At 40.3% G+C, this 16262-nt stretch overlaps 1 protein-coding gene across 1 annotated transcript; it reads left to right on the top strand.

The window, feature by feature from the left end:
* Nucleotides 1-8879: 8879 nt before the first annotated feature.
* On the top strand, nucleotides 8880-15114 carry LOC104074912 (polypeptide N-acetylgalactosaminyltransferase 12-like; the record flags this gene model as incomplete). Its single annotated transcript, XM_009575214.1, has 4 exons — nucleotides 8880-9049; nucleotides 9784-9973; nucleotides 12505-12690; nucleotides 14978-15114. Coding segments are annotated over 4 exons (683 nt in total), but the record flags the coding sequence as incomplete, so codon positions are not given.
* Between the last annotated feature and the right edge of the window lie 1148 nt (nucleotides 15115-16262).

Here is a 16262-nt window from a genome sequence, read left to right as displayed (position 1 = left end):
CAGGCCAGAAACGTGGCAGTAGTTATTTGCCAATACCTATGTCTGGTAATACTGTGCAGGAAGAGAAGAACAACAGTTTGACTGAGATTACTCCCCGAGATAATTTGACGATACTTGACTATGAATGCTATACAGATGTTATTTACTTTATTATAAAGTTTCTTCAACTTTAGGTGTTTCTCTTACTAATATATTCCTTCCGATGTAAATATTCAGAAGACCTTTATGCCTTCTTGTTCTCACAGACTACTGTAACATGTTTTTCTGAGAACTGATCCTGCTTCTGTTGAAACCAGACCCGGAGAACTCAACAACTTCCATCATTTCCTTTAGACAGTTCTACTGCAAAAATCCTAGCATCCGATTTTGATGGGCATGCTGCTCCTGCCAGGAGCTTTAACCTGACCCTGGTCCAGGAAATGGCGCAGCAGCCGGGTGTTTCCTCCCCAGCGCACTGCGACTGCCTGACTTCGCCCAGGAGCTTCTCTTTTCTTCTGTTATCTAAAGGTGAAATAACTGCAGTGACTTTTTTTGCAGCGCGTTTAGTGAAAGTGAACTCTTTGGAGAGCTTATCAGCAGCAGCTTGACCATGCCGGCACGTCCCTTCCCTCTAAACGCGCAGCTGATTGCGCGCCCTGCGGCCGGGGCTTGCTTTGGCGTGGGTATTCCCACGCTTTACATTTGATGGGAGTCCAGAAGACACAACGCTCCTCTACTTATGAGCAAATGCTTTGCATAAAACACTTACAGGTGTATGTGCTTTAGTAGTTTCGTAACACTGTGGTCGCTGGTTTGGGGTTGGGTTTTTTTGGTTTGTTTCTTTGTTTTCTGAGCTTTTCTGGAATGGATAATTGGTTACCGGTAACTACATTAATCATAATACTTTTTAGTCATTACTCTATTGTTAGTTTACAGGATTCCTTGCATTTATAAACAGGCTTTAGACCTGCAAAGCAGTGTGTCTCTGGAACATCTCATTCCTCCCTCATACAGTTAAGTGGGGGAGCACTAAATCTGCAGCATTGTTGGGGTTTTTTTTTGTTTTGGGTTTTTTTTGTTTTGGTTTTTTTTGGTTGTGTTTTTTTTTTTTGTTGTTTAAATAAGCAGGCTTGCATTTTATAGCAGTACAGAATACAGCCCTGCTTTCACAGGTGCTTTGGTATTTAGGGTATTTTACTATTTTTGTTTCCTATCTGCTGTAAAAGTGTGTCATTATGCTTTTGTTTAACAGTCACCTGCAAACATTTTCCAGAAGAGCTCATATGATTATTTTTTGACTGTTTTTCTTTACAGCTTCTGGTAGAGATCCTCAGCTTCCTCTAACGTCTAGATGAGTGCTTGGTTTCGGTTGATTTCATTTTTAACCTGACCAAGTTCCCAGATCAGTGATAGTAACCACAAATTATGGTGGTTTTTTTTTTTTCTTTATTCAAACAGTGCTTTTACTATACACAATTGTCTGTAAGGACCAGGTGCATACAAACCCTACTAATCACTAGTAAGTGATGGTTACAATAACTTCTTTCAGTTATTGTATTACTTTGCAAAATATTTTTCTTGTCCTGAATCAAATTACTCACATCAAAGTAAGTTTCTGAATGTAGCGTAGGAAATCATATGGCTCTGTGCAAATGTTACTTGTATCTCACTACCTTGGAAGAAAATTGCAAACACAGGTAACCATTTGAGCAAAATGAAACCGCTGTTTCAAATTAGCAAAATAAAATAAAAATTGTTTTTTCCTCATGGACACATGCAGAAGTGCCTTTTCATCTGCACATCCAGAATCTGGGCTGGGTAGGAACTTCTATTGCCTTTTTCTAACAATTTGGAATTAGGAGGATCTATAGATTTCTTAAATTTGTGGATTTTAGGATATAGATTTAGTCCACCCTCATAGGTGGGCTTTCTAGACAGTTTTTTCTTAATGTATTTTTAGTCTGTCTTAAACAGATTTGCTTTTTCTTTCCAAACTTCTTTGCAAATATTTTCTTCTATTTCAGACTTCCCAGCTTTCTTCCTTGCTTCTTACAATGTTTTTATACTAGCCAGTGCAGCCCTTTATTATTATCTGAAATCTTACAGCAGTGTTTGGCAGTCTGTCTTGTCGAGACCTTATTGTCAGTGCGAGAATCGTTCTTTAAAACATCAAATAGTCTGGAAAACCATTTCACAATCTAGCTAGCCTCTGTTTTCAAAGACTTGATCATATCACGGTGTAGTAGACTGAATTATATCCTGGGGGCTCTTTCCTAACCGGGTTTGTTTCAGCAGACACAGTTCAGGGAGCGTTTACCCGGGCTGTTGGGCTGGGAGCGGGTGGCGGGGAAGTGTGGGCCAGCATCGCTTTTAACTCACGCTGCTGACGTGTTCCAACCTTGCCCCGAATAATGCGGATTATTCTGGAGGTTATCAGCACCTTGCTGCTATCTGCTTTGCTCATCGGACCAAGACACACCTTCTGTAAACGTCAACGCCTTTTTCTGTAATATCCAAACACACGTGGAGTATGTAGGTGTGCAAAACCAGGGGCAGCCTTTCCGTGCTCAGATAAGACTTTTTTTTAAATAGAACTGACAGTTGGTTCAAGGTAGTTTTATGTGAGAAAATAAATTAGCGTGAAAAGTTGAGTGGTATTTCGAGGACATAAGAATAATCTGATTTATCATATCCTTTAATTCCACTGGAAATGTTGCGTTTCTATAACCCAGTAACTCTGCAGGGTGGCTCAGAAACCAGCACTGCGACCCGTGTCGTGCTGCTGAGCTTGGGATGTTTTTTTAACCTAAGCTGCTGCTGGGAGCAGGAGGGGAAGGAGAAGTAGAAAAGGGGGGAGAAGAGGACCCCAGCACAGCTTGTCCTCTGCCGTGGCTTTGGGAGGGTGGGAGGAGGGGGTGTTTTCTCTTGGGTGAAGATGTCTGGCAGACCCCTGAGTTCACGTTGCCGCCTACGCAGTTTATGGGGTGGGGAGTGGAGAAGGCGAAACTGGATTGAGACACCCGTTCGTCCAGGTCAGCCGTTTTTACCTACAGCCTACAAAACACCATGTTTGAGCACACCTCTTACTCAAAGGGGATCTGCAGTTTAATTCAATGTCCTAACCTTGTTCAAATTAGGGAGAGACAAGGAGGTGGTGGTGTGACTCGGCGTGTCCACCACCCGCTGTAAGAAACCTGCTAGCCCACTGCAAGCAACCCAGCCTGAAGCAGGATCCTGACAGTGTTTGCTAGATGATGCTGTGATGGTGCGTATATGGCAATGTCATGTACTGTAATCACATAAATCACTTCAAATCAGATACAGCAGTGACGTGCTGTTTTGAACTTCCCGAGAGAAGCTACAGAAAATACAGAACTTTCTGTATTTTCAGGCATTCATAATGAAACTTCAAAAGCAAAACTTGAAAATTTCAGCAGTCTAGAACAATTTTGTTTTTGTGGATTGCTAAGAATAATTTTAACATCTTGATTTTCAACACACACTTTTTTTCCGTTAAAAATGTTCCAGTACATTATTTCTAAAAGAGAAGTATACCTTTGCAAAGCATGAAGTAATTTAAGCCAACTGTATTCTTAACAAATCTTTGAAAACTCACAGAACATTTCATATTTTTCTTAAAATATGAGTAACTTGGCATATAGAACATAAAATTTGGAGATTAAAAATGTATTGTCTCTTGCCGTATCGTTATTGTAGTTGTGGTGAAAGTCTTACATAAAAGTACGTCAGCAACCATTCCTAATTAACTCATGGCAGCATGCCTGGTGTGCACACATTCATGCTCTCTCTCCCCGTGTATAGATACGCATCTCTAAGAGAGAAACAGCTCCTTACAATGAAATAAATTGAGTGATTACATTAATTGACACAAATGTTCTCTAAAATAGCCCGTTTAATTGTTTAGGCATTTCCTGACTGATGTCCCCTTAGTTTCTAATAAATAACCTATTGTAAAACTTGCTAACAGAAGATTTTGTAGTGTAGTAGGTTCCAAGGTTGAATTATTCAACTTGTCAGCGGTGTAGTCCCGATTCAGCTGTGACTTGCAAATGCAGTGTAAAAAAGTAGAACCAAAAACCCACAGGAATGTGGATGCATGATGATACACCTTTACATGCTTTGCTTCAGTTTGCATTTTGTGGAGGTAGATGTTTGAGTAGGTGCCTGTAGTGAAAGATCCAGGAAAGATGGTACATAGTGAACTTGTTTTTAAGTTTGTGTCCAGGCACAGTGTTATTCTCTCTCTCCTCCCGTCTAGGAATTTAAAGATTCATGGCTGAATACAATTAGAATTTTTAAAATGTAGATATTTATTTTATTATAAATTGACAAACAAAAGCCGTGTCTTTTGGCATTTCTTGTTTTATACCTGTCTTCTAAGCCGCGGTGATCAAGCAGGAGGATTCCTGGAACACCCACCCAGCGTGGCAGAGAGTGCCTGAGGGAAACCGAGGCGGCTGCAGAAGCAGGCTGCTGCTGGAGCAGGGCAGGGTCCCAGCCCGCTCCCTGGGAGGTGGTTAGGGGCAGCCCCGGCTGCGTTGCCTCTGGGCGCAACTCCGCCGTGCGCAAGGACTCCGCTTGTGCTTTTTCTAGTGGGGCTGCAGAGAACAGGAGCCGTCGGAGGGCAGAGGCTGAGCAGGCGTCACTCCTTTGCGTCGCGTTACCCGTTATCATTGTTATCCATTATATATCAGTGTTTTTCAGTGAAATTCGAGTCCTATTTAAAACTTTACGCCTTTCTTTTGTTGGCTCCAAAAAGCCGCTCGCGTGTGCTGGCAATAGGTTTTTCCTCAGTGACTGATCCTGGTATCTGGTAACTTTTTCCAGAATCAGTTTGACTAGAGATATACGTACTTTTCTGAAGAAAATGAACCCACTCAACATGCACACATTTTTAACTTAGGTGTTCTTTTTTTTTTTTTTAAATATGTAATTACTATCTATGTAAATAGTAAAGTTCCTGTGGTTGAATAAGATAATGAGAGTAGTGAAAGAGTATGTCAGACTTCAGACAGCAGTGCTTCTGCATTTCTTGTCCATGCTTGGAAATGTCACGTTTACAGGCAACTCATTTCCTTGTGTCTATGGTATGTTTTTACGAACCGTTTGGTAGTTACAGTAACTAGGTTCAAGATGATGTATCAGGCAGCCAACAGTAGGGGCTATAGGTAGCTTCCTGTTGTTTAACTTCCGCCGTAGAAAAGTTAAGCATCTGCTCTATCGTTAAACCTCGATAGACAAGGGGGAAGTGGGAGGACCCCACAAGGGTCTGTTTGTCTGTGCTGGAGAAATGGCTTAAGGAGGGTGAGGGGAATCACCTTCTGGGTCTGTCTTTACGGACGTGCAGAGTCCAGACGATTAGCTCAGAGATAGCACCTAGCTTTTAGATGGCTAACGTGAGATGCAATTAATCCTGTCTTAACGTGATCCTCTATATTGGGAAAGGACAGCGTTACGCGTTTGAGGGTGGCACTAAAGAGCGCCTTAGCCAGAAGCCGAAAGCAGCTTGCAGTATAGGCAGTATAAATATATGTTCCCGGTATCTGCAAAAACATATTTTGGGACTGCTGTCACCAGTTTGTATCTTCCCTGTCATTTTAATGACATATCGTAACTGATAGGCATTTGGTTTCGTGAATAACCTAAAGTAGGAGTGAAATGATTCACTTGGAAAGTAGGAGCTTGGATACTTGGCTGACACACGGAGAATAAAAATACGTCCTGAAGTTTGCAAAGGTGAATACAGAAGATGCACTGCTAAGGTGGTTCTGTTGTAAATAGGAGTTGGGAAATGGAAAAGCTGAGTTATGACCACTAGGCTTTAAGTCAGGTTTCATACTTATAGTGGGTTTTTTGAAGCTTGTGTATCTTGTGAAGTGGTAATGCTTAGTGTCCATATATGCATGCCGCTTAATTGTTATTCAACAACACTTCTAAGCATTTCCATTTCAGGGATTCATTTGGTTTTTTTAAGATTTTCTTACAGTATTATTTTTCCAGGGTTTAAATGCTTTGGGTTTGTAATCTCCCCAGTAGGATTATTTTTTAAGACTTAGCAAAACTCTTTGAAATTTCTTTCAGTACAGAAAAATAAGGAAAAGTGTGCTTAATTTTAGCAACAATATTTGATACTGCTAACAGTTGAGATCTTGTAGCAATCTAGTAAGGAATATATGTCTTGGAAATAATCTCTGAGATAAACATGCAAATCTGCATAGAAGTAGAATAACTTTTTTTTTTCCTAATATTTTAGAAGTAAAAGTTTCAAAATTTTAGTTCGTCCATGCGTGATGATTAGTTTTCCCCAAAATAAACTTAATGTACTAAAAAGCGAAGCTTTCAGCCGTGCTCTGTGTATTTCAATATGCAAGGTGAGAGATGGTTTCTTTCTTCGGCGGGTTGTCAGCCTTGTCCAGCCTTGTGTTGGGGGGAAGCGGGCTGCGGGGGAAGCGGGCTGCAGGGGAACCGGGCAGGGCTCAGGGCAGCACGGCCGCACCGGCCAGCAGCCCGCCCCGGCGAGTCACTTCTCTGCACCTGCCTGCTGCCTTCCACCACCGAGCCAGTAGATACAACGCCCTTTTTAGTTTTGGCCTCTTTCTTGACTTCAGAAGCCTAAGAAACGTCTGCCCTGGTATGTCCTGTAGGAGGCTGACCTTCTTCCGCAGCGTAGGGTGTGCTCCACGAAGGAGGCAGCAATGCACGGTGAATCGCAAACAGTTTGGGGGTTGCCTTGTGCTGTGCCAAATTATGTTTCCTGTCTCCAGCATGTAATTTTCAGGCAAATCCACTGAAGTCTTTAATCTATAATTAGGGTTATAAGCTTCTTTAGACCTTTTGGATTTCCTTTTTTTAAGTGATACAATGTTATTATTCCATGAATCTTTCTGACATACTTTCCAGAGAAGGCTTTCCTGGAGGTTTTCTATTTATTTCTTTTTTCCTTCAGTTTTCTAAAATGGGTAGGTAAAGATCCCATTTCCATCAAGAAATGAACTGAAATTACTTGGTACAAGTGACTGTGATATATAAGAAGAATTTTTTCCTGGCAGTACTGACCATAAATGTTTTTCAGTAGGCTAAAGTAAATATGTATTTCTAAATTTGGATTCATACAGTAGGTTTTTCTGCGTTTTAAAGAAAAAAAAAAGAAAGTTAATTAAAATGTCACTCCTTTTTAATGTGTTAATACGTGAATGTTTGGTAAAATAAATCACTTCTGTCACCAGCCATTGGTGTGAGGCAGTTCTCTGTGTGAATGCCCCTGTTTGCCTCAGGACAAGTTGCAGCCTGGAGGGACAGGCATTTTTGTACTTCACTGTATAAGTGTGTGTGTGTGTGTATCTACCTATCTATGTATATCTGTATGTGTGTATGCGTGCATATGCATCATATACAATGAGTGTCGTACACAGCATTACTTGCATGTTTGAGAAGCAGCCTTCTGTGTGCCTCCTCTGCCCAAGTATCATTTCTCCTCATTGCTTCCTCATTTTCAGGTATTTATTACAAAAAGTACTCTACAGACTTCTTTTTTCCCCTCATAAAAATTTTAATTTTAGGAATATTCAGATTCAAACCTTTTCTGTACCACAGATCTTGATAGATATTGCCTAATCTTAAAAGAAACCTATAAGAAGTCTTCTTTTATTGCAAACACAGCAGCATTAGGTAGTCAGTAAATATATTCTCAATGTCCTATAGGTAAGCAGTTTTCTTTTAACGTCATTTTCTGGATATTTTGGGGAATTTTCGTTCCCCTAAATTGGCCTAAGGGATTTTGCTGTCATGTTTTCTACTGACCAGTTCCCTCTTCAGCTCTCCGTAGCATAGGTTTTGGAGGACTGACTGCTGTTCTGTGTTGGCAGGAGGGATGTCCTACCTGCTTCAGTATCTCTTGGGACCTAGCAGTCTACAGAAGCTTCTGCCCCTTACAAGCCCCGGTGACTCCAGGCAGTAAAGCTGGAGGCATAAGAAAATTTAAACATCTCTAAACCATTTCTGTTGGTTTTTAACAAAACTGCTTATACAGAGTGCTCTAAGGAAAGGGGAGAAATGGTAATGAATACCGTCATTATTTTAAAATTCTTTCAGACCAGGGGAATCTTTAACAATTTACACATTTGGCTCAGCTGTAAGTTTCTTGGCATCCTTATGTTCATTTAGGCAAATTCATATATATATATTTGTAGGAAATACATTCTGGAGCTTAATCCAAAGGGTTGCAAACTTCCTGGCTCTCCATAGAGCCAAACCCATGCATTTCTATGTCTGTCTGTGTTTTTTTGTGGATTTCACTATTATATCTTGGCAGTTCTGTGGTCTTCCCAAAATCTGCTTCAGTGTACATACGTCTCAGTTCTGTTGCTGGTTTTTTTTGTCTTTATATGTTGCTGTTTTTTCACAGTTATATTTTTACTGTCTAGCACTTGTTTTATTTTCCAAAGCACAAGTTATCAGTAATTCATGCTACTGTTTTTACCGCACTTAGGTTTGGGTTTTTTTTTTTTCCCCTTTCTGTAATCTGAGGCATGTTTTGGCCATTGCTTGTTCTTCTACTTGAGGCAATATTGCGCAAAGACAGCTATTGCACATACACCAGCCCAGAATACCTCCTATTATTTTTCTTTTTAGACATTTTTCAGGGGTTGCAGAATTTTAATCATAATGCTGCTGCGGGAATGGGTCTTCTGGAAGACCAGCTTCCTGAAAGTGTTTGCATGACTTTTCCATGTACATACAGTTCTTTTAAGATCCTTTATATGCTCTTGCTTACAGTTAGTAAATAGTAGACAAAATCTTCATTTGAGAAAAATGAAGATTTTTCTAAAAATTAACAAATGCTTTTGCACTTGTACTAAATGTAATTCCCTCCCTTACAGATGCAGAGAGAAGAAGTATGATTATTATAGCCTGCCGAAAACCTCTGTTGTGATAGCTTTTTATAATGAGGCTTGGTCAACACTTCTGCGAACTGTTCATAGTGTTCTTGAGACATCTCCAGATATACTTTTGGAAGAAATTATCCTTGTAGATGATTACAGTGACAAAGGTAGGAAGAATAATTCTAAATAATGTTGATGGTTGATGGGTTTTTTGGTCAGCCAGTCCACAGGAGAAAAAGATACGCTGTTTGGGTAACATACCATAAAATTGTACAACATAGGCATCTAATTGGAAAACAGTTTTTCTTGTAGCGTGCCGGTGAAAAATTTGACTTCTGGACCAAGTTTAGTTTAGAATGGGGAAGCACGTTTGCTGTGTTGTAACACGAGTGCTTGTGTATATAAATAACGTACAGTCTGGTCAGAGCATTTCAGGTTTCCTAATTTGAGCAAGTGTCGATTGCTCCAAGGTTGCCTTGGCGTCTAGTATAGTGAGAGCTACCTGTTGTCTGTTTTCGTTTGAATTATGGGGCACAAAGACAATCCTGGCATTTTCCACCACACATGAATTGTGTTAAGAATAGAACTTTTACATGGAAAAAAGTTTTATGTAACATTTGCGAAGCACTTAACAGTTTGGAAATGAATTACAGAGGCAAATACAAAGCATTCAATTTCTTGAAAGTAACTGTGATTTGTGTCCATCCAAGTTCTGCGCTTTTTCCTTGTCTTTCCTAATATAGACAGTATAGCAGAATCAGAGTTCAAAATGCCGGTATCTTTAAGGCACTGCTGTAAGTAATACGCTACTGAAAAAAAGAACTTTCTATGTAGCATGACGTAAACCAATCGTCCCAGAACTATATTCTTTCTTTCTTTTTTTTTCATTTGTTTGTTTCAGAACATTTAAAGGAGACTTTGGAAAACTACGTGGCTGGCTTACGCAAGGTGCGTCTTATCCGTGCAAATAAGCGAGAGGGGCTGGTTCGAGCCCGGCTGCTGGGGGCATCTGTGGCAAAAGGCGACATCCTGACGTTCCTGGACTGCCACTGCGAATGCCACGAGGGCTGGCTGGAGCCGCTGCTGGCAAGGTGAGGTTATGCTCTGGGCTGGTTTTCTGTCCCACTGCAGAAGGAGAAGGGGCGGTTTGGCATGCTTCTGGAGTGGAAAAATGGCTCTTGGTAGAGGTTTACCGAAGGTTACCGCAGTCTAGTCCCTGCGGCACTGCGAGCGTTTGCTTCCTGGCGGTGGGGTAGCGAATGGAAGTGTGGAAGATCAGGAGGTGGATTTTTGTTTTCTCCCAAGGACCAGGCTCTTTTTCTTCAGAGAAGGGAAAATTCTGTTTTCAGGAAGAGGAATCCTCCCCCAGCTTTGAAACTACCTTGGGAAAGGTGGCTACTTCTGTCAGCCTGGGTGGTGGATGAGAAGGTCTGGAAAGATGCCTGCCCTGAGACATCCCCGGTTGCAGGCTGGAAGAGAAGTCAATAAACTCTGTCATTCCAGTCCTGAGCTAATCCATATCTCTCCAAAAGCACACGCTGTCTTGAGGCGTGTGAGTCTTCCTGATTCCTAGTGGAACTTGTGTTCTCAAACTCCCCATGTCCAGATAACTATGAACAGTTAGATAGTGTGAAGAAAGGAAAAAGGGTAAAATCAAAGAATAAGCATGGTTTTAACAACTGTCCTGTGAAGAAACAGTACATAACTGTGGAGACGATTCTGTAATTTCTTCACTTCTTTAGCAAACCACTAGATGGCAATCTTGAGGAAGGATTTGGATAGTTCTAAGTGCAGTAAATCACCTTCTGTGAAAAGTTAGCCCTGGATGTATCTTGGAATTTTTGCCCTTCTTGCTGCAGATGCAGATAAACGTCTCTAAGAGGATGTTTGCATGGCATATCTCGACTCAAAAGTGTGGAAGCAATGCAACAGTGTTAGCGTTTTGCAGTGCAAACATAGTTGTATTTGTAAGATGCTTGTGCATTGTACCATCTAATTAATTCTTAACTTACAGAAAAGGTGATGGCTTTTCACTTCCCTGATTCCTTTCATAACTGATATCACGTGCCAGATACCTAATTTTTACTCCTTTTCCTTTAAAGGAGCAACAAAGCATTTTTACATTTTATGGAGAATTTTTTCCTCTGTGTACATATCATTCTCATTGCTTTGCACATAAGCTTTACGCAAGTGAGACAGGAGATAGCAATATTTATATTAGCCCTTTTGTGTGCTCTACCAAACAGGATTTCAGTGGGCGATCATAAAGAAGAAAACAGCTGTGTGACGACATCCCTCTGGCAACAAGGGACCATTTCATATTTAAGGCAGTCTTTCTCAGCTCAGACAATACTTCTTTGGAACCGCTTCTGTTCTCTGCTGCATTTAACCGCCACAAGCTGCTCTAATTTCAGAGTCAGAACCCCTTGGTCAGCCTGCAGGTTTTAAGCTTAATAGTCCCATGAGGAACTGGCTTCCCTTGAATGACACATACATCAGGTCTCTTCCTTGTTTGGCAATATAACATGTTCAGTTTTGCTCCTCCGCTGGAATACCCAAATCCAGATGGTTTGGGCTAGGTTAGATGCAGGGCTAAAACAAGTACCAGCATCTTAAAGTCAAACAAGTCATTTTTTCACTGAACTAACAGGAGATATCTAAGACTAGTGTAGAGAAGATTGCTGAAGAGTGATTTTGGAGAAAAGCCTTAGCCTGAGCTTGTGTGCTTAAAGTTGATCTCTCCTGGTACTGAGAGGCCTTTCCAGAAGCTGAGGTGAAGGCAAAGGATCCCACAGTCTTTTGTAAGGGCAAATGCTTTTGGAAAGGAATCCAGAAAATCTTGCATGGTTCTGAGAAATGGGAGGAAGGAGTTTATTTCCTTGCAGAAATAGACCTGCAAGAAATGTTGTCAGCTCTGATGTATTCTTAGTGTGATAAAGATCTTAACTATCTTTACATCAGCCTTGGTGATAGGTGTGTCATTCTGCAGTACTATCTTGTTTCTCCTTTTTATCTCCTATGTTGTCAGGGTTTCTGGAGGTCTCCTTCATGCGTGTTTCACTGTTGGAGATCTAATTCCAGTATTGCATGGTTTTTTTTCCTGTTTAAGCTCATGGCTTCTTTTTGAGTTACTCTTGTAGTGCTCAGTATAACTTTCTGCAGATGATCAGAGTTACAAGAACAACCATGAGCCAAGAGCCTAGCTACCTTATTCATCCTTGCAGAATCTTAGTCATGCTGCTTTCTAAATATCTTGAATGCAGCTACCTGTACAAAACAAAATAGATGTTTTTGTTGAGAATGCAGTGCTGGATATGGCAGCCAAGCCAGACGCTGAATGTGTTATCTCAAGCCATCTGGCATACCTCACTTCCACTGTCCAGGAAGATTGATGCTTGCCAGGTGCCTAGAGCTGAGTCCATCCTGATGCATCCTCCTGATGCATCCTCAGCAAGAAATCGGTGGTTATTCTTGCAGCTATCCTTTCCTTGTATTGCAGCATGAGTTAAAAAGGAGCAAAATTTTGCATTTGGTATATGTAAGTGTTCTCTGTTCTTGACAGTTCTAGTTTTTGAGAGACATTTCTAATGGAAGTCACCCTTTTCTTTTAAAATCATATTAGGATTGCAGAAGAAGAATCAGCTGTCGTCTGCCCTGTTATTGATGTTATTGACTGGAATACATTTGAGTACTTGGGAAATGCTGGTGAGCCACAGATTGGTGGATTTGACTGGAGACTGGTCTTCACTTGGCATAGTACCCCTGAAAGAGAACAAAAACGGAGGAAGTCCAAGACTGATGTGATCAGGTTAATTTTTATGCATCTTAAGAAACTGTGAATGTTACAAGTGCTTTTGACTTCACTTGGAAATGGAGGTACTGAAAAATATTTGAAAAATGAGCATATTACTAAAAATTACATGTCTTGTTTAGTTCCCCTTTTTTCCAAAATAGCTCCTGCTCACCATGCTCCTGAAAAAATACTGCTCTAAATGCTGAAATGCCTGTGTAATCTTCCATATGGAATCATTATTGCACAAGCAGTCTCTGGACTCCTGCAGGCAAACTCCCACAGATGCTTATCAGCACACGGAAAGGTTGTAACTGATTTAACTAATACTAAAGGATGTCCTCTGTGCCAAGCAAAGATGTTTGCGTTGTAAAAATGCATTGTGGTCGATAATGAAAAAGGGAAAAAAAAACATCAACCAGTAAGAAGTAGTTTCGAAGACTTTATCTATGCCGTAGCGATAGCGGTGGTTCCTTGCTCAAGGTGAACCTTTTCAAAGGTGAACCAATTTGCCAGTTCTTCATTGGGATGAAATGATACAACTCTACCCACCGTAGTTTCTGTGAAGGGCTAATTCATAGGAGCTCATGCGGATGTCTTCCTTGTGGGTTTTAGTTTTGTTTTATTTTAAGACAACTTGCAATCAGTCGGTATTATCCGTCACTCCATACTGTATTTTTAGGAGAGGTAAGGTAAGAGTACAAACAATGCATCTGGAAAATGGACACTGTAGACAAAATCCTGATAGTTGAGGGTCAATTTAGAAGTTGCTGTATTTCAGTAGTGTATTGTAAGAAATGAAGCAGTTGTTCGGCATTTTTAACATCACGATTTTGTTAGTCCTTGCTTTTATTTATAATCTGTTATCTTATGGACTACAACAAATACAGAATTATCTCAGAATTTTCTCAGTCTTTTTTAGATTGCTTATCATGGTAATAATACCCAGTACTTCACAAATATTCATGAACTTATCCTCAACTGAGAGAAGAGAACTTTTTTTTTTTTAAATAGGAAAAGCAAGGCAGTAATTTAGTCCTCCTCAGCATATATTAGTCCACATCCTCCTGGAAAAAAGTTTCAAAATAGAGTAAATGTTTTTAAAGCCTTTAGTTTAAATATGATGCTTTTCTTCTCCATGACAAGAAGAATTGTCTTTGGCATGCCAAGGGTAAAACGATGAGGGATAAAGCTTCATGGTAGCCCGAGGACTGTGAGCTTGACAAGTGTCTGGAGAAAGCAGAGCGCGGTGTCACTGACAGCTGTGTTTGGAAAGACGAGATCTGGAGTGAGACAGAAGACCTTGACTGGTTATGGAGTTTGTTTTTTTTTTCTTCCTTCTGTCTCACCTCATCTCTTTCCGTTCTTTGAAACAACATATGACAGTGTAAGACAGTGTTGCTTCAAAAAGATGGCTGGTAAAATTAGTTTTGACAGATTAAGAGTAACTGATCACTGCACCTAGCATTTGTTAATATTTACCTCAACAGCAATTTAGTAAAATTCATAAAGTGTCAGCTGAATTTAGTTCCAACCAGCATTATATGCTTGGCACTTTAAAGAGGGTCTTTTTCTAAGACTGTAAACAATTAGGAACGATAATGAACAAATTCAAGTTTATATATACGTGCACACACTACCCTACTGAAAGTACACCCCCTAAGTGTGGTCTTCAGTGAGGATCCAATCTTGGCCCCTGATTTTTCTTCCAAACATAGCAAACAATTAAAATACAGATGGGCAGATCTTAGAAAGAAAAAAATCTCTTCAGGGGCTCTATTTACTCAATTCTGCTCAGTTGATGTCTGAGAGTTTTTCCACTTGATATTAATGGGATCAGAAATGTTGTTATTAATTACTAAAGACTAAAGTCAACACTAAGTGTTGACTTACTACTTAAGTAAAATATACAAAGATACCGCACTTAGAATTTCAGAGCTGACTAAAATAATTCTGCCACAAAAAAGCTTATGTTCTACTATGTGAAGGTAAGAGGCTAGTTATTTATGGCTACTCAAAAAACACTGTAATTGCAAAAATTTGTATTAACACAATGTTTATCTTCTCTGATTTCATTGTTACTTTTATTTTAATACATTCTGGAGCTTGTTTCTGATACAATTTTTTACTACAAAATTAAATTTAAATGGCCTGATGGTATACTACTTAACCGACCAATGGCTGACTGTTACTTTGTCAGACTGAGAAAATGGAAAATAAGAATATATTGTATTTTGGATCTGCGGTTCGTTAATTCATATTTTTCACTTTTTATTTAATTCAGAGTTACTATTCTCTTTTATAGGTCTCCAACTATGGCAGGTGGATTGTTTTCTGTGAGCAAGAAGTATTTTGATTATCTTGGTTCATATGACACAGGAATGGAAGTCTGGGGAGGAGAAAACCTTGAATTCTCATTTAGGGTAAGTGGCTCAATTGAAAGTTGTTTTGTTTTGCTTTTCCTGAGAACAAAAGCAAGTTTCTTATTTCTTTCTTCATGCCCTTTTAGTTAATGAGATAGCTGTAATGTAAGCAAGTGTTGAGAATATTTTGAGAGATGTTTATATGAATCTCTTTTCCTTGTTCTCATGCTTCAGTATGGTTATATTTTCCTTCAGAGTAGCCATTTAAAAACATTTTAATGTTTTGGATGCCACTGTAAAATGTAAGTAGTGGTGTGATATTAGCAGATGAAGTTTACATTCTGTGGCTTGAAGAGGGTCATTGGAAAGAAAGGCTTTAATGTGACTCTGGAGCTCTCACAGCAGTTGATGGAGTGAACAGGAGGCAACTGGTGGCAATTACCAGCGGGGCAGGACAAGCCAGCCCCTGTACTTCTTGAAGGCTTTATTCTGTTTCACTTCAGGAAAAGTTTGTATAAAGGTTATAAAAGGTGATGGGGAAAATCTCCAGGAACTGTAGAGCTGTACCCCACCGGAGGGTGGACCAGTGCTCAGGTGTGAAGCAGATAGCTAGCTATGCTGGAATGAAAAGCATTTATGGCAGGGGAAGAGGGAGGAGATACAAGACAGTCCAGACTGATGAGCAGAACAGTCTTGTCCTCCTCAACTCCGCTGTTACCTGTGCTGCTGCTGATTCCCACTGAGCACTGGCTGCCTGTGGTTTGCCCCAGATCACCCTTAGCTTGCTGAAGCAATCCACTGGTGCTGTAAGAGGTACACTGCAGGGCCATTTTTGGCTTGCAGGGAGTTCACAACTTAGTATTCCCCTTGCTTTTTCTGCTCCTCATCAGGTATGTTTTATGGTCGTATTTGCATTTCTGTGTATCACTGGATTGTGGGAGGGGAGGGTTGGTGGTTTTGTTTTGTTTTTACCAGGTGATAGCAGGTTTCAGGGATTAATGAGTGTTCAAGGTCAGGTTGGGTGGGACTTTGAGCAACCTGATCTAGTGAAAGGTGTCCCTGCCCATGGCAGGGGGTTGGACTAGATGGTCTTTAAAGGTCTCTTCCAACCCAAACCATTCTATGATTCTAAATAGTATTTTGATGCTACAAAACCACTCTCTTGAGAAAGGAAGCATCACCAGACTGTCTCACGTGAAATGTCTGCCTGTTAACCAGAGAAGCATG

This window comes from Fulmarus glacialis, unplaced genomic scaffold (assembly GCF_000690835.1).
Source record: "Fulmarus glacialis isolate BGI_N327 unplaced genomic scaffold, ASM69083v1 scaffold15053, whole genome shotgun sequence".
In the NCBI taxonomy this organism is placed as follows: domain Eukaryota; kingdom Metazoa; phylum Chordata; class Aves; order Procellariiformes; family Procellariidae; genus Fulmarus; species Fulmarus glacialis.
The sequence above is the reverse complement of the archived record's forward strand: the minus strand, read 5'-3'. Positions and strand labels throughout refer to the sequence as shown.